The sequence below is a fragment of the Ranitomeya imitator genome, chromosome 8, assembly GCF_032444005.1.
Source record: "Ranitomeya imitator isolate aRanImi1 chromosome 8, aRanImi1.pri, whole genome shotgun sequence".
Lineage (NCBI taxonomy): Eukaryota > Metazoa > Chordata > Amphibia > Anura > Dendrobatidae > Ranitomeya > Ranitomeya imitator.
Window position 1 is genome coordinate 157,642,900 of NC_091289.1, and position 19,777 is coordinate 157,662,676.

At 41.8% G+C, this 19,777-nt stretch overlaps 1 protein-coding gene across 1 annotated transcript in view; it reads left to right on the plus strand.

Annotated features, from left to right (window-relative positions):
- The window catches only part of DPYD (dihydropyrimidine dehydrogenase), a 1,420,302-nt gene that overhangs the window by 104,334 nt on the left and 1,296,191 nt on the right, over positions 1-19,777 (plus strand). Inside the window, exon 2 of the mRNA XM_069737684.1 lies at positions 13,812-13,922. Within this exon, the coding sequence (XP_069593785.1) occupies positions 13,812-13,922 (111 nt within the window). The remainder of the gene's footprint in view (positions 1-13,811; positions 13,923-19,777) is intronic.

Genomic DNA, 19,777 nt, shown 5'->3' on the forward strand with positions numbered 1-19,777 from the left:
AATAAAGGGTTAATAAAACACACACACACACATTAGGAAAAAAATATTTTAATATTCTTCATTTAACCATACTTACCATACTTCAGCACCTGCAAAAAACGCAAAATAATAAACCGTATAATACCTGCCCGCCGTAGTCCAATTAATAACTACTGTCCCACAATGATCTCCCCTGCTCTATAGGACCCTCAGTGACACACTAACAGGAGACAATGGCTCCTGCAGTGCATCACTGAGGTTACTATAGTTCAAAGTCTCACTTTATGGCAATTGCTGTGTGGGAAAATTTCTCACTCAGCAATGCCAAAAGTGAAACTAGGGACTACTACTGTCCCATCATTGGCTAATGTGTCAATCACTGTCACTGTAGCAGGCATCGTCCGATGGGACTTGTAGTCCCAACGGACGATGCCTGCACACACGCACAGACCCCCGGCAGCCCCCACAGATCCCCAGCAGCCCGCACAGACCCCCGGCAGCCCACACAGAGCCCCGGCAGCCCGCACAGACCCCCGGCAGCCTGCACAGACCCCCGGCAGCCCGCACACAGCCCCGGCAGGCCCGCACAGACTCCCGGCAGCCCGCACAGAGCCCCGGCAGGCCCACACAGACCCCGGCAGGCACGCACAGACCCCCGGAAGCCCACACAAACCCCCTGCAGGCCCACACAGACCCCTGGAAGCCCGCACAGACCCCCAGCAGGCATACAGGGACCCCTGGCAGCCCGCACAGACCCCTGAGAGGCCAATACAGATCCCCGGCAGGCCTGCACAGACACGCAGAGTGTCAGTCCATGCACCGCCCACACTCTTCCCCCCTCGGAACAGGATGTAGAAGGACAGAAAGGGCTTATTTATATTCCGATATTTGTGTCCTATTGATGTGCATTGGTATCAGGTATCGGTATCGGCAATATGGGATATTTTTTGGATATCGGCCGATCCAATCTGATACCGATACTCCTGGATATCGGAAGGTATTGCTCAACACTAAGACTACGTTCACATTTGCGCCGCTCCCGGCTGCGTCGGGCGCAGCCGCGGCGACGCACAAGCCATGCGCCCTTATATTTAACATGGGGGCACATGGACATGCGTTGCATTTGCTTTTTGCGACGCATGCGTCGCTGCAGCGCATGCATCAGGGCGCAGGGAACGCTGCATGATGCAGTTTTTCCTGCAGCCAAAACCATGCAAAAAGCGACGCAAGCGTCGCAAAATGCAGCGTTTGTGCATGCGTTCATATTTGCGTTGTGTCGCCGATGCAGCGCCACACAACGCAAATGTGAACGTAGCCTAATAAACACCTCTGGTGCTGCTGCCGTTCCAGTGGTGTAAGCATTGGCTTTCCTGGGATCACATGAAGTTGTTATGTCATGCAATCCCTGTAACCAATTAGCTGTCCTCACATTCAGAAAAATAACATACCATTAGGTGTCGAGTTCCCACCTCTGCACAGGAGGAATCTCGAACCATCTCTGCTGCGGTCTCCCATTCTTCTCCAGCCGCAGTGGAGTCTGCTCAGCGGAGACATCCATCACAGCGTCTTGCTCGGTCTCACTCTGTGCATAGGATTACTGCTGCTTTTCCTGCTTCTGCCATTGAAGCCAGTGCTGGGCAGCGGCGAGCAGACGCTTTTGGGACTAAGTCCTGCTTTTTCCCTTCTGAGCATGTCCAGGGTGAGATCTCCCGTTGGAGATCGAGGGTCACATGCTCAGATGCTGCAGCGGTTCCCATTGGTCCTCCAGGAAGGTCCTGAAGGTGCTAAACTTCTGTGGCAGCTTCTCATTGTCCTTTATTGGAAGGTCCTATACATGCTGCAGCTATATAAGCTTCGCATGACCGCCCGGCCATGCACTAGTGTACAATTGTAATCGTGTGTGTTGATGAGTGCAAGTCGTTCCTTAAAAAACCCATCCCTTGTGTATGACTGTTCGCGTAAGGTGTATGGCTGCAATCTAGCGCCCGGCTGAACTCACAGCATTTACACACGAAACAGCGCCTACTGCTGTGACCTCCAGTACGGTGCCACGTGCCATTAGAGTGCTCCTTTAACCCAAGTCAGGGTGGTTAGTGGCGTCCGCCAGTACGGCACAGTTCGCACTCTCATGCTGTTTAATTATTAGTTTTGTTACGTGCGGTACTGCGGCCCTGTGACGCAACAGGGTTCGCTTCCTTCACACAGGGTGAAGTTAACCCATGTGTGTATTCACATTGTATCGCCATATAGTCCGTCATTACTTGGCAGCAGGTTCCATCTCTGCACGGTGGACCCCGGGCTGTGAACGCACCTTATTCTATCTTATTATTTGGTGCGTTCTGCTAGCCCTAACACATATATCTTAAAGAAGTGAGAAAGCAGCTGCTGGTCAGATCATTGTATCTGGGCCAATTTGGTGCCACTGCCCTCCTCTGATGCTGCATGGTAAAGCTATCAATCCTTCCAATGTCAGAGAAAGCACTGTTATGGCTATTGGCTTGATGATGCCGTTGGTTGGCATTGTAAATCAAGCAGGAGTACAACTCCCTCATTCTGACAAGTAGCAAGTAAGGCTAGGTTCACATTGCGTTAGTGGGTATCCGCTAATGGAATCTGTTACATAGCGTCACTAACGCAATGTAACGGATCCGTTAGCGCACCCATTGACCGTTTGATGTTCCGTTATTTTGTGCCGGACCTCAAACACTGTCTGCAGCATTTTTGGGTCCGTTCTCGCTAGCACGGATCGGGCATCTGCGCTAGTGCGATCGCTAAACGTGATTCCTTTTTGGACATTGCGTTAACGCAGTCCATTAGCGTATGTGCTAAACTGACTGCACGAACGCAATGTGAACCCAGCCTAAGAAGGGAGTGGTGCCCTTAAGAAACCAAATGGTAAAAATACCCCTTCTTAACTTAGTGAAGTGTTGTAATATCCAAAATATTTATCACATATAAATTAAGTTTTCTTAATATGATGTTTATTGACCTGATAACAGTAGCTTAAATGATCCACACACTGATCCAAAAAGAGGCCATTTTCCACCCAATTTACAAAGTAAAAACAAGGTCAATTATAGACGGTTTCTTCTTCTTTTTTGAATATTTTCAGTATTTAGATCCTTTAGTTATGCATATACTTGGGAATAAAGCAGTGCAGTCATAATATAAAATAAAGTTGTACTTTCTCTTAAATGTGTCATTCTAACATGTAGCTACATGTTATCTTGAGCTCTCATTTATGTGCCCAGCTACCCTTTTATAGTTTGTTTTCTATTTTCAGTATCTAATATGGTAAGAAAGGCTCAGAAATAAAATATTAGCCTGACACAGTGATTGACTTTTACAGGAGATTTACTCATTTGACGAATTAAATTGGAGACACAGAATTGAAAACATGATTGATTGGTGTTTGTGAACCTGGCGAGCACCAGTGAGAGATGGAACAGTTGCAGAACAGATTGGGAAAGTTTTGGTAAAACAAGCGTTGTAACTAAAATTGTGCTCTGTCAAAGCACCATGGACTATAAAATGAGGAGTAATCAGTCAGTGTCAGATTTTCAGTATATCCAGTGGTTCCACCTGGCATATTGCTGCAGAGTTACTATTGCGCTCTGTGTGAAGTTCTCATCATTAACTCTAGGAACACTCTGTTAGCTCTTAGCTTGTCCATCAAAACATCAAAAGATTTAGATGATGTTCAGATCCATTCTGTGAAAAAAAAATCTTTTCTGCATTCAACTGTGTTGTACAGTATATATAAGCTAACGAACAATCGAGTATATATCTTATTGGAGATATATTTTACATTGCGAATTGGCCTCAGATTTTATGTAGAATGAATTTCACAATGTTGTAAAAAGAAGGGGAAATATTTGACAAAGAATACATTTTTGTAGCATCGAATGGTTTGTCTCCGACACAATGGTTAAGTCAGTGATGACATAACCCAACTCTTCGGCCATTGTCATGCAGCTAGAGTGGTAAATGCAAAGCACCGATCTCATCATTGGAAGAGATTTATACTATTTCAAAACTTATTTTTAGGGTGTACACAAATATAAAGAATTAGCATAGGACACGGCTCAGATATGCAGCGCAAAAAATCTGCAGCATATTTCCAGTGCTACGTGTTTGACATCCAAATCATTCATATTTATTTTGTGGATTTTCATCCTGGTGTTGATAAGAGTTACATCTTTGATAAATCTGCTGCTGAATCTGCAATTAAATCCTAGCAATTAGCTGTAGATTTTCCATTTTGTAAAATCTACATCTAATACGGATGTTGGATTTCTAAACCTATCACACAACAATACCTTGACACAGGAAAAAAAAGCATCTTGATATGGAAAACTATAACTGGACACTTAAAGAGGATGTCCGACCTTAGGACAAAAGTCTGCAGTAATTCTATGTGACTACAGACTTGCGAATCTTTACAGTGCACACTGATTCTCTGGTGACAATGCCAGGACCAGGCAGTCATGTGACCGCTAGTATGCCATTTGCATACTTCTAGCCACATTCCAACAAAACGTGTTTTGTCACACACGTCTTGTCGGCATGTGACTGCATGTACTTATGGCCATGTGCCCACCTGCTCCCGATACAAGTACAGGATAAAACTCACAGAGTACAGTGCGCACACTGTAAGGATTCACACACTGTGAGTGCAGACTTGTACCCCAAGGCCAGACAACCCTTTTAACAAAGTACAAACCATTGAACATGTCAAGTTAGGTGTTGAATTTTTACTTTCTGCTTCAAAATACCATGCTACATTGTAGTATATGTGTGCAGTTAGAAAATGTTAAATATTTATGTACCAAGTGGATATACAATAATGCTCCAAAATTTTACAACGGTGATATCACATACAATGATATCAGTGTCGTTCATCTATAGCCATTAGCAGCACCTCAATGAATGAGGGGCTGGGTATTGCCAGCCAGTGCCATTTTTCCTGAATCATAGACATTAGTCAATAAAATTTTCCTAATACAACTATAAGTATTGTTTCGTAAAGTTCACTTATCAGCAGTCGTTTCATTAGTATCATAGACAGGGTTAGGTTGAACTCACATGCAAAATGTGATTTGTGGGGCTTGTAAAGTCCACAAATTGCAAATCTGGCTCCATCCATTAGCAGCCACAGTGGACTTCCTCGTTGAAGTCTTTCGAACCAGCTTTGTGCCATTCAAACATTACTTTGTCCTAAAAAAGAAAAATACTGTTGCATGCCGTGATTTCTTTTTTTACAGATTGATCTGTTAGGTCTCAAGTTCCCGCTTCTGCACAGGGGGAATCTTGAGCCATCTCCGCTGCAGTCTCCCATTCTTGTCCAGCCGCAGTGGAGTCTGCTCAGCAGGGACGTCGGTCCCAGTGTCTTGCTCAGTCTCACTCTGTACAGAGAGTTACTGCTGCTACTTCAGCTTCTGCCATTAAAGCCAGTGCTGGTCAGCAGCAAGCAGACTTCTCTGGGACTAAGTCCTTGTCTGCACACACTGAGCATGCCCAGGGCAAGGCCCTGCAGCACATTCCATTGGTCCTCTTGGCAGGTCTTGGAAGGGCAAAGTTTCTGTGGCCACTTCCTGTGCTGCAACTATATAAGCTGCGCATGACCGCACGGCCATGCGCTAGTGTACATTTGCATACGTGTGTTTGTTGTGAGTGCAAGTCGTCCTTGGATACCCCTTCCCTATTGAATGTCTGTTCGCGGAAGGTGTATGGTTGCTATCTAGCGCCCGACTTATCCTACAGCACGAATCACACATTACAGCCTCCAGTTGCTGTGACCGCCAGTACGGCGCCGTGCACTTCCTCTGTGCTTTCCTTACCCAAGCCTGGGTGGTTAGTGGCGTTCGTCAGTGCGGCACCGCATGCACTCTTGTGCCCTGATATTGTTGTTTGGCTTCCTTACACACCCAGTTGCGGTGTTGTGCCAGCAAGGGTCTAATCGGACTTCAATCCTAGTTGGGGTTGAGTTCACTGACTACTTGCTCGCGCTCTATGTGCGGTACCGCGATCCTGTGACACAACAGGATCGCTTCCTTCACGCAGGGTGAAGTTTAACCCACGTGTGTTTACTTATGAGTACCGCCATATAGTCCGTCATTACTTGGCAGCAGGTTCCATCTCTGCACGGTGGACCCCGGGCTGTGAACGCACCATACTCTATCTGTCTTATTATTTGGTGCGTTCCGCTAGCCCTAACATGATCTTAGGTCAATGTAGAAAATTGCTGTGCAGTTTAATTGCTCACTGTACAGTCTGTATTCTGCTTTTGTGCACACAAACAGCTCACTAACAAAAGATACATTCTTGAAAACTGTACCTTAGGTCCCCTTCACACATCCCGATATTTCCGGTATTGGAAAAACCAGTACCAGAGCTCTCCGTGTCCTTGTGTTACATATGTGCGGCATCCGTGTGTCGCATCAATGTGACACGTACTGGTACCAGAGAAAAGCTGTACAGTTCGCACTATTCCCAGGCACAGGGTGTTAAAGACAGCTCTCATCATTGTTGCCTGGTTTCAACCAGACGACATTGATGGGAGTTGTATTCAGCACCCACTATGTGCGTTGTGTGTAAAATAAATAATTTTAAATTATAAATGGCGTGGGCTTCCACCTAATTTTCATAGCCAGCAGAGGGAAAGCCGATCTCTGGGGGCTGAGTTTAATAATTTTGGAAATAGGCCAATATCCCAATTGGTTCCTATGCTATTAATAACAGCTGACAGCTGTTTGCTTAGCCTTTGCTGGTTAGTTTACTGGGGACTCTAGAAAAAAATTATGTAGGGTCCACCTATAATTTCTAACCAGCAAAAGCTAAACAGACAGCTATTGGCTGATATTATTAGTCTGGGAAAGGGACAGGGATATTGGATCAGCCATGGATCCAGGAAATACTGAACTCATCTAGGGATGCAGCTTCAGTGATGAGCAGCAACTAGTCATAGAAGTTACTGCAGGTCACAGATAGCTGTTCCCATGGTCAGTTCAGTGTGAGCTGTGGTAACCTTCATTAAGTCACTGCTAGCACCATGAGTAATTCCTAACTGTGCAAGCTCCAATGTGACTCTTTCGACAAAACAAAAAAAGTTGCAGCTCTTGGAATATGATGATGCAAAAACATATTCATTTTTGTAAAATATTATTCTTAGTCTGTAAAAATAGAAAAGCATAAAACAAAGAATATAAACCTGGTGTTAGGTCTCGAGTTCCCGCTTCTGCACAGGGGGAATCTCGAGCCATCTCCGCTGCGGTCTCCCATTCTTGTCCAGCCGCAGTGGAGTCTGCTCAGCAGGGACGTCAGTCCCAGCGTCTTGCTCACTCTCACTCTGTACAGAGAGTTACTGCTGCTACTTCAGCTTCTGCCATTAAAGCCAGTGCTGGTCAGCAGCGAGCGGACTTCTCTGGGACTAAGTCCTTGTCTGCACACACTGAGCATGCCCAGGGCAAGATCTCCCGTTGGAGATCGAGGGTCATGTGCTCAGGCTCTGCAGCACATTCCATTGGTCCTCTTGGCAGGTCTTGGAAGGGCAAAGTTTCTGTGGCCACTTCCTGTGCTGCAACTATATAAACGGCGCATGACCGCACAGCCATGCGCTAGTGTACATTTGCATACGTGTGTTTGTTGTGAGTGCAAGTCGTCCTTGGATACCCCTTCCCTATTGAATGTCTGTTCGCGGAAGGTGTATGGTTGCTATCTAGCGCCCGACTTATCCTACAGCACGAATCACACATTACAGCGTCCAGTTGCTGTGACCGCCAGTACGGCGCCGTGCACTTCCTCTGTGCTTTCCTTACCCAAGTTTGGGTGGTTAGTGGCGTTCGTCAGTGCGTCACCGCATGCACTCTTGTGCCCTAATATTGTTATTGAGCTTCCTTACACACCCAGTTGCGGTGTTGTGCCAGCAAGGGTCTAATCGGACTTCAATCCTAGTTGGGGTTGAGTTCGCTGACTACTTGCTCATCCTCTATGTGCGGTACCGCGATCCTGTGACGCAACAGGATCGCTTCCTTCACGCTGGGTGAAGTTTAACCCACATGTGTATACTTATGAGTACCGCCATATAGTCCGTCATTACTTGGCAGCAGGTTCCATCTCTGCACGGTGGACCCCGGGCTGCGAACGCACCATACTCTATCTGTCTTATTATTTAGTGCGTTCCGCTAGCCCTAACACCTGGTATCTCTGTAATCATACCAACCTGATGGATAAATCAGTCTTATAACTTTTAAAAAAGCTATAACTGAATTACTGGTTTTTGTTCATTGTCTGTTTGAAAAATCTGAATAAAAAGTGATCAAAAAATATTACATGACCAAAATGGTACCCAAAAATTCTGCGACTCGTCTGCAAAAAAATAAGCCCTCATACAGCTTTGTTCGCCAAAAAATAAAAAAGTTATAACTCTCAGAATTCAGCTATGAAAAAATTACTTTTTATAAAAAAGCATTTTTACTGTTTAATAGCAGCAAAACCTAAAAAAAAGATATAAATATGATATCGCTGTAAACACATTGATCCAAAGAATAAATCCGCCTTATCGCTTATACCGCACGGTACTTCTATTTATTCAATATACCTACCAAAAATCTTAATAAGGCTCTACTCACATTTATCCTGCACTCTCCACTAAGCACTTATGTCGGGGTTTCTGCGTAACTTCCCCAAAACGATTCATACAAAATCCCAGATGGAACCACTCACTTATGAGGCCAATGGAGTTACTTTAGGCTGGCCTGTGATCCGGCGGTGTCCCATCATTTTATTTGTCGTTTTGGTGCACATGTGTGGATGACCACAGCAGATGCCAAATGGACTCAAAATTGTCTCCATCTGCCTCATTATGGTGGGTGGCTCTGTTGCAGGTTTGTCTAAGTAGCATTTTTATGGGATTTACATGAAAGCCCCCATGCAAATGATCAGTGTAGAACCCAAGTAAGTTATCCTAGCCTCATACTGAAAGCGATCAAAAAATGTTATGTACTCCAAAATATTACAGACAAAAGCCCTAATTTGTCCCTCACTAAACCAGTCCCCACTCAGGACCATCATCAGTCACTGAAACTATAGGGGGTTCCCATATTACTTGTAGAACAAAGACTCTGGAAAAGTAACATGACTCCTGCCTCTTCAAATAAAATTCAGTGAATTCTGTGCTCCCAAATCCAAATTCCTCCCTCCTTCTGAGCCACACTCTGCCTAAACTTCTGTAAAGGGACACATGCTGGTCAATATTGTAGCGGAGAGAGAATATTTAACAATTTACGGGGTGCATGTTGCCAGAAGCACAAGCTAAACACAATGTATCGAGGCACTGCAATATATAGGGTCTCTGTATGGGGGCACAATGTATAGGCACTAAACAGGCATATTTTCAATTATCCAGAATAAAGCATAGTGTGGATGGTACAAAAGGGTGACTGCAGCCATAGATGAATTCATTGAGAGTTGCAATTTCTACAATGGAGTCACTTTTGGGATTTTTCTCCTGTTGTGGCATCCTTGGGGTTCCACAAAGGTCGTCCGCAAGCTATTTTAGCAAATCTGTGCTCCAAAAGCCAAATAGGGCTCCTTCCTACTCAGCCCTGCCATGTGGCCAAATAGTAATTTCTGACTGAATCCAGGAGAATTTGCACAATAAATGGGGTCCAGTTTCACCTATTAACCCCTGTGTACCTGACAAATTTGCAGCCAATACAATTATTGCATTTTTACAACTACAATGTCACATTTCCATGTCTCAATGTTATAAAATTCTGTGAGACACCTATGGGTTCAAAATACTCACTACACCGCTAGATGAATTCCTTAGGCAATGGAGATTCCAAAATTGGGTCACTTGGGGGAATTTCTGCTGTTCTGGCACCCCAAGGACTCAAATAATGGAGTACACAGTCTATTCATATGGCATCTGCATTCTAAAACCCAACAAAACCTAACCAAAAGCAAAATGATGATAAACCCTGCTGTGGCTAAATAAATAAAAGCGAAAGTGCATTTAAATAACATAGAGTTCTTAGTAACCCGGATTTTGATAAAAAATGGCAAAAAAAGTTGTGTGACAGCCACGACACATGCATGGAGAGCCCAACAAACAAGCTCTCCAAGGATGTGTCATGACTGTGACACAGCCGCGACATATGCAGCTGCGGCGCCGATCAGCTGATCAGCTGGTGAGAGCCAGGAAATCGGGTTCCCTCTGCAGCCTATTTGGCAAGTGTTATAGCTTGCCGAATAAAAGGTAACCCGAGCAAATTCGCTCATCTCTAGTCACTGGCTTCAGCGTGCCCCAAGGCATGCACCTCTCATCGATGCTCATTGTGCTCTTTGCTGGACGAAGACCATAATGTCTCAATTATATATTGATAAAAATGTGGATTTCTCTAGAATAATGCAATGGATAGGAAATAAAAATGTATTGATGTATTTATCATTCAAAGACCTAACTGACATAAACAGTTAAGGGAAGTTAGACTCGTTGATAGATTCCCTTTAAATAGAGAAGATATTCATAGGATACAAACAACTATTATTGGTGGGATCTTGTTTTCTTTGCCCCTGCATTTTAATAGAGGTGTTACTCTCCAATTTTATCATAATGCAAGTGTGCACTGCACAAGCTCAAAAGTGATGAGCCTAAAGTAAGGACACAATAGCTAATGTGCAAATATTATACTTTTTACACAATTACTTTTTATGATCATATTTACACATAAAAAAGCAAGAATTATTGTAGAGATTTATTTTAGCTCCGGCCCTTTTAATTATTTTTTTTATCAGTTGTGCTCACTGGAGGAAAGTAACAATTTGAGAAGGTACGGTAATTTCATATATTACTCGCAATCTCCCAGAGAGAACATGCTGGGCAAATATATACAATTTTCTGCATTTCAAATATCTTTGCAAAAAAGTGAACTTTAACTTTCATAATGTACCAGGATTGGTATAGTAAAGAATACTTAAACCCAAATTTAGTTTTTTCACAAATAGTTTTTATTACATTTTTCCAATTACCAAACATTTTAAAAAGTATCAGCTACATAACTTTTACTACAATAAAGGAACAGGGGAAGGGTGAGACAGGAATGGAAAGAAATCTAAGGTTAGGTGCGGGAAAGACGAAAGCTCAGGTAGAAAGGGAATTGGATAGATGGGAAAGGTCGAGAGGGAAAGATCTAAAACAACACGGGGAGAAATAAAAATAGAGGAAATGATTTTAAAAATATTTATGGTGACCATTTGATTCAGTTAAAGATAAAGTTCATTGGAATTATTTATACTGGGAATCATTTAATCTCATATTACAAGTTGTCCTACCAGTCGCCCGAGAGATACCGTAACGTACAATAGTTATAAAACAATTGGAAATTTATTGCTCCATAGTGACCAATTCCTTTCGTATGTGACAATATTATCTGTTCTTGAAGAGTAGATGTGCTTATAGATGTTATGTGCCTCTATTATCTCTATAATAAATCCTAATGTAGTGATATACTGTACGACATCGTATTTTTTTCTTCCAAACTGTTGCTATTAGATGGTTTGCAGTAATTAGCCCCTAAGTGACCGTGGCAATTTTGAGATTAATACCCTGGCCAAATTTTGAAATCTGACCAGTGGTAATAACGCTGGAAACCTTCAACATATCCCAGTTATGCTGATGTTGTTTTTTCGAGACACATTGTGCTTCATGATGGTGGTAACATTTGTTTAAATATGTTTTGAGTTTATTTGTGAAAATATCAGAAATTTGGCAAACATTTTTAAATGTTAGGAATTTTCAAAATTTAATTCTTATGTCCTTAAATCAGAGAGTTATGGCACACAAAATAGTTATTAAAAACATTTTGTGTATGTCTACTTTATATCTGCATAATTTGTGAAACATAATTATTTTCTGCTAGGAAGTTACAATAGTTAAAAGTTGATCAGCAAGGTGACCCTGAGCAAATTGGCTCATCCCTACCAGTGACCTCAGAAGGACAACTTACAGTGCAATATCAAGGATCGTGGGGATGTGAGCAGGTGCATTATCTCCTGCCCAGCACCTGACTTTAGCTATCAATCAACATAGAGAAGTAGGGGCTAATGTAAATGACCTTGTGAGGCAAACTTTCATTAAGTGCTTTATCCAACCCAGAGCACTTAATGCCTCATTTTCATATTGATAAAACTGAGAGGATTTCTCCTGAGTTGCACAAAGTACAGCAAATAAAACATTATTAATGTATTTATCTTTCAATGTCCGACATGTGCATATGAATGGTTATGAGATTCCCTTTAAGGTGCTGTCACACATTGAAGAACAGTAAAGTTTTCGCTGATCTTTCTTTTTTCAATTTAGATTGACCATAGAAAAAATGGTAAAAAATTATCCTATGCGTCTCAACCACAAACTGGGGTGTTTATCAAGCTTATAATAGTAGGTATTAGTCTAGTCTAGTTATTAAACCAATTCACGAGCCTGTGGGGAAGAAAGTTGATTTGAGGACAATGGTCCAGTTTTCACATCAATAGCCTGTGGCCAATGAACTGCCTCCTACTTGCTGGAGTCTCTGGCACTTCTTCTAACTAGTAGACCTGGAATGACACCAGGCACTTGTGACGCCGGAATAATGATTTTGTGTCGAGTCTACAAATCAGAAGTGATGCCAGGGATTCCATCAGCTATCAGGTTATTAGCAGGGCTCCTGTCCATCAGGACTACTAACTGGGCTAATTAACTACCATCATGACCGATAGTCCAGAGTACTTAGAGTCATTTGAATTTGTGAGCTTTGCAAATTTTCTCCAAAGTTTGATCTGCTGCAAATCTCAAATATGAAATCAAGGTCTCTAGCTTCTGCAATCTTCTGCAACACGTAAAATGGCTGTAGCCATTTTAAGCAATTTGCATAAAATGAATGCAAATAGTTCACATTCTCCAGGGTCCTTGAATTACTAAAAAATATATTTGCATTGAATCAATTCGCTTATATCTAGTATTTAAATTTATGTCTACTCAAGAATAACAGGACAACACTGATATTTAGCAGTGCTACCATGTTTTTCATGCATCCAAATTTGAAAACAACTGAAAAAGTGCCAGATTATAGCAATATTCTCAATTCTAGGAGGATTGAATTTGTGTCGACCATTTTTGCATTAGCTGAATCTGGCAAAATTGAAAAATTTGTAATTCAGATTGAGAAAATCCCCAATATTGGTGACTGCCATTTTATATATTGCTAAAAAATGATGTCTACAGAGATCAATCATTTGGGTGGGATTTCCAATGATGCCTTGCATATATCAAATCACATGATATAGTACAACTAGTCAGGAGGGACTATTGTAGCGTTCATGAAAGCAAAAGCAGAAAATGCAGCAGCCATATTAAGGTGAATCTGGACAGTGAGAGAATGACACAGCTTATTCATGGTGATAAAGGTATGAAAAAATGAAAAAAATGTCAAAATAGTATGTGACAGCACAGCAGTGAAGAAGAGTATTTCCGGGGGAAGCAAATTAGTGTCTTATACGTTTTTGGAAGGCAATTTAAGACTTTGGATTGCTTTTGATACATGGTAAATGGATTTGCCACAAATCGAATTGCCTGTCCTGGTAAATATTGCCAAACCAGGTAAATCGCATTTCAAAACTTTAACACATACCTTACTATTTTAATTCAGTTTAGCTTTAGCTAACACTTTATTTTACTCTGTTGTCGACGATTGCTTCCAGCATACATGTCAATGTTAGAAAAGGTTTCATTATTTTTTTTATTTTCCACTGTCTTATGTAATAATAGCTGTTTTTCTCATTGTTTACAGACTATCCTGATGCTTAACCCCCGGACTGCAGCTCATGCATCTCTACGCTCCACGACACTGAAACAGCAGGATAAGAAGCACTGGAAAAGGAATCCAGACAAGAGTTGTTCTGTACGTATTGCATGCATTTCAAATTGTATTTGAGATGAAAACATTTATATATCCTGCATTATTTTTTTGATTATACTGCATACGTGATGCTCTAATGTTATGCTCACATGTTGGATTTGCCAACATAGGTTTTTCAAATTATCTGCAGTAAAAAATCACGTTGGATCTCAGATTGTTGTTGGCGCCTTCAGACTTGCAGCATGGTCATCATCCTGTACATGTTTTTCCACTGGATATGAAAATACCAGTTAACTAGAGTTGAGTGAATTTTGCTTTGATGACTGCTTTGCACACTCTTGGCATTCTCTTGATGAGCTTCAAGAGTAAGTCACCGGAAATGGTTTTCACTTCACAGGTGTGCCCTGTCAGGTTTAATAAGTAGGATTTCTTGCCTCATAAATGGGGTTGGGACCATCAGTTGTGTTGAGCAGAAGTCTGGTGGATACACAGCTGATAGTCCTACTGAATAGACTGTTAGAATTTGTATTATGGCAAGAAAAAAGAAACTGGTCACATGAGGACTGCCCCAGGAAAGGAAGAATAAGAGTCACCTCTGCTTATGAGGATAAGTTTATCCGAGTACCAGCTTCAGAAATCGCAGGTTAACAGCAGCTCAGATTAGAGACCAGGTCAATGCCACACAGAGTTCTAGCAGCAGACACATCTCTACAACTGTTAAGGGGACACTTTGTGCAGCAGGCCTTCATGGTAAAATAGCTGCTAGGAAAACATTGCTAAGAACAGGCAACAAGCAGAAGAGACTTTTTTGGGCTAAAGAACACAAGGAATGGACATTGGACCAGTGGAAATTTGTGCTTTGGTCTGATGAGTGCAAATTTGAGATCTTTGGTTCCAACCACCATGTCTTTATGCAACGCAGAAAAGGTGAATGGATGGACTCTACCTGCCTGGTTCCCACTGTGAAGCATGGAGGAGGAGGTGTGATGGTGTGGGAATGCTTTACTGGTGACACTGTTGGGGATTTATTAAAAACTAGATTGTGGCCCGATTCTAACGCATCGGGTATTCTAGAATATGCATGTCCCCATAGTATATGGACAATGATGATTCCAGAATTCGCGGCAGACTGTGCCCATCGCTGATTGGTCGAGGCAACCTTTATGACATCATCGTCGCCATGGCAACCATTATGACATCTACGTCGATACTGTGCCCATCGCTGATTGGTCGAGGCAACCTTTATGACATCATTGTTGCCATGCTGTGCCTGTCGCTGATTGGTCGAGGCTTGGCGGCCTCGACCAATCAGAGACGCGGGATTTCCAGGACAGATAGACAGACAGACAGACAGAAAAACCGTTAGACAATTATATATATAGATTGAAGGCATACTGAACCAGCATGGCTACCACATCATCTTGCAGCGGCATGCTATTCCATCCGGTTTGCGTTTAGTTGAACCATCATTTATTTTTCAACAGGACAATGACCCCAAACACACCTCCAGGCTGTGTAAGGGCTATTTAACCAAGCAGGAGAGTGATGGGGTGCTAATCCAGATGACCTGGCCTCCACAGTCACCAGACCTGAACCCAATCGAGATGGTTTGGGGTGAGCTGGACCCCAGAGTGAAGGCAAAAGGGCCAACAAGTACTAAGCATCTCTGGGAACTCCTTCAAGATTGTTGGAAGACCATTTCCGGTGACTATCTCTTGAAGCTCATCAAGAGAATGCCAAAGGTGTGCAAAGCAGTGATCAAAGCAAAATGTGGCTACGTTGAAGAACCTAGAATACAAGACATATTTTCATTTGTTTCACAATTTTTTGTTAAGTATACAATTCCACGTGAGTTAATTCATAGTTTTGATGCCTTCAGTGTGAATCTACAATTTTCATAGTCATGAAAATACAGAAAAATCTTTAAATGATAAGGTGTGTCCAAACTTTTGGTCTGTACTTGTTTCTTTACTATATATATATATATAAATTGGACAATTGACTCCAAGGCTATTTCATGGACAGGTGTGGGCAATCCCTTCGGTATGTCATTCTCAATGAAGCAGATAAAAGGCCTGGAGTTGATTTGAGGTGTGGTGGTTGCATTTGGAAGGTTTTGCTGTGAAGTAAACATGCGGTCAAAGGAGATCTCCATGCAGGTGAATCAAGCCATCCTTAAGCTGCGAAAACAGAAAAAAAACCATCCAAGAAATTGCTACAATATTAGGTGTGGCAAAATCTACAGTTTGGTACATCCTGAGAAAGAAAGAAAGCACTGGTGAACTCATTAATGCAAAAAGACCTGGGTGCCCATGGAAGACAATAGTGGTGGATGATCGCAGAATAATCTCCATGGTGAAGAGAAACCCCTTCACAACAGCCAACCAAGTGAACAACACTCTCCAGGAGGTCGGCGTATCAATATCCAAATCTACCATAAAGAGAAGACTGCATGAAAATAAATACAGAGGGTTCACTGCACGTGCAAACCACTCATAAGCATCAAGAATAAAAAGGCTAGATTGGACTTTGCTAAAAACATCTAAAAAAGCCAGCACAGTTCTGGAAGAACATTCTTTGGACAGATGAAACCAAGATCAACCTCTACCAGAATGATGGAAAGAGAAAAGTATGGAGAAGGCATGGTACAGCTCATGATCCAAAGCATACCACATCATCTGTAAAACACGGCGGAGGCAGTGTGATGGCTTGGGCATGCATAGATGCCAGTGGCACTGGGTCACTAGTGTTTATTGATGATGTGACACAAGACAGAAGCAGCCCAATGAATTCTGAGGTATTCAGAGCCATACTGTGTGCTCAGATCCAGCCAAATGCAGCCAAACTGATTGGTCGTCGTTTCATACTACAGATGGACAATGACCCAAAACATAAGGCCAAAGCAACCCAGAAGTTTATTAAAGCAAAGAAGTGGAATATTCTTGAATGGCCAAGTCAGTCACCTGATCTCAACCCAATTGAGCATGCATTTCACTTGTTAAAGACTAAACTTCAGACACTAAGACCCACAAACATACAGCAACTGAAAACCACCGCAGTGAAGGCCTGGCAGAGCATGAAAAAGGAGTAAACACAGCGTCTGGTGATGTCCATGAGTTCAAGACTTCAGGCAGTCATTGCCAACAAAGGGTATTCAACCAAGTACTAAAAATGAACATTTTATTTAAAATTATTGAATCTGTCCAATTACTTTTGGTCCCTTTAAAAACAGGGTGGCACATGTTAAGGAGCTGAAACTCCTAAACCCTTCATCCAATTTTAATGTGGATAGCCTCAAATAAAAGCTGAAAGTCTGTACTTCAACTGCATCTGAATTGCTTTGTTTAAAATTTATTGTGGTAATGTCTATAACCAAAATCAGAAAAATGTTGTCTCTGTCCAAAAATATATGGACCTAACTGTATATATATATATATATATATATATATATATATATATATATATGTATATAGTCTAAAATCAACCAGAAAATCGCTTTAGTTACTTAGCAACATGTTATTGTGAATTAGGATAGAGGTTGATTTGAAAGGTCTAATGTTCAAGGACAAGTTAGCATAATGAAAAGCATTCTCTCTTTTCAACATGTTTGTCCTATAAAATTAAATGCTGCTATGATGCTACTTAGTCCCATGGATTTTATGTAAGTGAATTCCAATGTTGATTAATAGGGTTTCAGTCAATGCTGTCAAGTGGAGGTACCAGTTTCATGGGAAATGTGACCCACAAAAACTGAAAGTAGCATTAAATAATAGCTATGAAACAAGTTGCTGATTAACAAAGGAAAGGGTTAGGAGTCAGAAGGATATCAAGGACGACATGAAGGACTGTCTTTGTTTTTCTCAAAATTCATATATTTGCTAAAAAAAGAATTAAATAAAAAGTATTTTAGCAAAGTTGATTTAACAACATAATGAACAAGGTATAAAATTATGGAATGGTACAAGCAATATCTGTGAATTATAGACCTGTAAGATCTCCGCTTGCAATTGTGGTTACTTGCTGAGAACGTAGGTGCAGAGAACTAACATCTCAAATTTTGAGTCCTGAGACAGCACGACTTTCCAATGTATATTGAAAGCACCACTCCAGTGGGGTTTTTTATTGCATCTCTGGAGTTGGGCTAATAATCTAATTTTACTGCCACTACTCTCATATTTATCAGCCACCGTGTTGATCTGTTCCCAGTGTCTCTTTGGATGGCCTCCAGTATGATCTGCCGGATTGCTTCAGTGTTTCCTGAGTGATTAAGAAGTCACAACTAAAAACTAAATGTAAGTCTATGAGAGTTAGATTAAGGCCAGAAAGAGACTCTCATAGACTTACATTGAAATCTTGTGATCATTATTTATATATATATATTTATTTATATATATATAGGGCAGCACGGTGGCGCAGTGGTTAGCACAGCAGCCTTGCAGCGCTGGAGTCCTGGGTTCAAATCCCACCAAGGACAACATCTGCAAAGAGTTTGTATCAAAGAGTTTGTAAGTGTTTGCGTGGGCTTCCTCCGGGTACTCCAGTTTCCTCCCACATTCCAATGACATACTGATAGGGAATTTAGATTGTAAGCCCGAATGGGGATAGTGGTGATAATGTGTGCAAAACTGTAAAGCGCTGCCGAATATGTTAGCGCTATATAAAAATAAAAAGATTAAAAAAATAAAAAGAAGAGATTACTTCTGACTTCCAATGAATCAGAAGTTGCAGTTGCAAGATGGCGGTGTTGGACCGGAATAGCATCGGGAACAGCCAAAGATGGCAGCTAGTAAGTAAAATACTAGGGTCAGGGAACTTAGACTAGTGGCACCACTCCAGGACTAGAATTTTTTTTTTAAATCTCTGGAGTGGTGCTTTAATGGTGCTTTAAAAGGGATTGAAGACAGCCAGTTACTAGTGGTAAAGTAATCCCTCTTCCCACCTTCTTTGAACTGGCGAGATGGTACATATATTTCAAAAGTTGCAGTGACACAATCCCAAAAGTTCATCACTTTGCTCAGTTTTATATTATAAGATTATTCTCTTGTTATTTTAACCACATGAAGACAGGGCAAGGAATGGGCAAATTCGATTTATTAGGGGAACACATCCATCACCTGGAGACATACAGTTTCAAATATGGGAGCTGCAATACGGTACCCACAGCAAATAATTGGTGCAAGTTATCTGTGTACTGCTCTGATTTCATGTCGTGACATATCTCAATGATGGTATGGCATACAGTAGCACTATATGGCAACACATGATGAACAAACAATAAAGACACAAACATAAATGGGTCAAGTAAAATGCTTGCTCTGAACTTATACAAGAAAGTTGCTCTCCACTTTTCGGCACGTGGACTCCATTCATTCTAATAGTAGTAAAGACAGATAGAGGTGGTTTATTCAGTCAACAGCAGAGCTTCTGACCTCAGTGATTAGCTGCAGTGCTATTGTGAGCTGTAATCCTGATGTCACTGCTGCAACCAAAACACAAAGACCGGAGCTACGTTTGCTGAACCAAGGGGGGTTGAGTACAATATTAATTTTGCTTCTTTTTAACTGCAATCTGATCAGTTTGGTCCATTTTTTTAATAGTGGAAACCCGTAAGTGACCTATTCTTAGGTTTGGACAAAAGTATCTGATCAGTGAGGGCATCTTAAACCCGGCACCCCACACTCATTAGCTGTTTGCTTCTCTTCCTGTGTATGGATGTAGACAGTGGATAGAGATTGATCAACATGGCTTTGTACCTTGTGTATAGTCATTCTTGGTTACTGCAGTTCAGCTTTCATTCCCTTCAATAGGCGCTGCAGTACATTTGGTAGCAAACAGTAGATCGACGGGGGTGCAAAGAGGCCGAGAGTAGTAATAACAACCGAGCTGCTGTCTGCTTT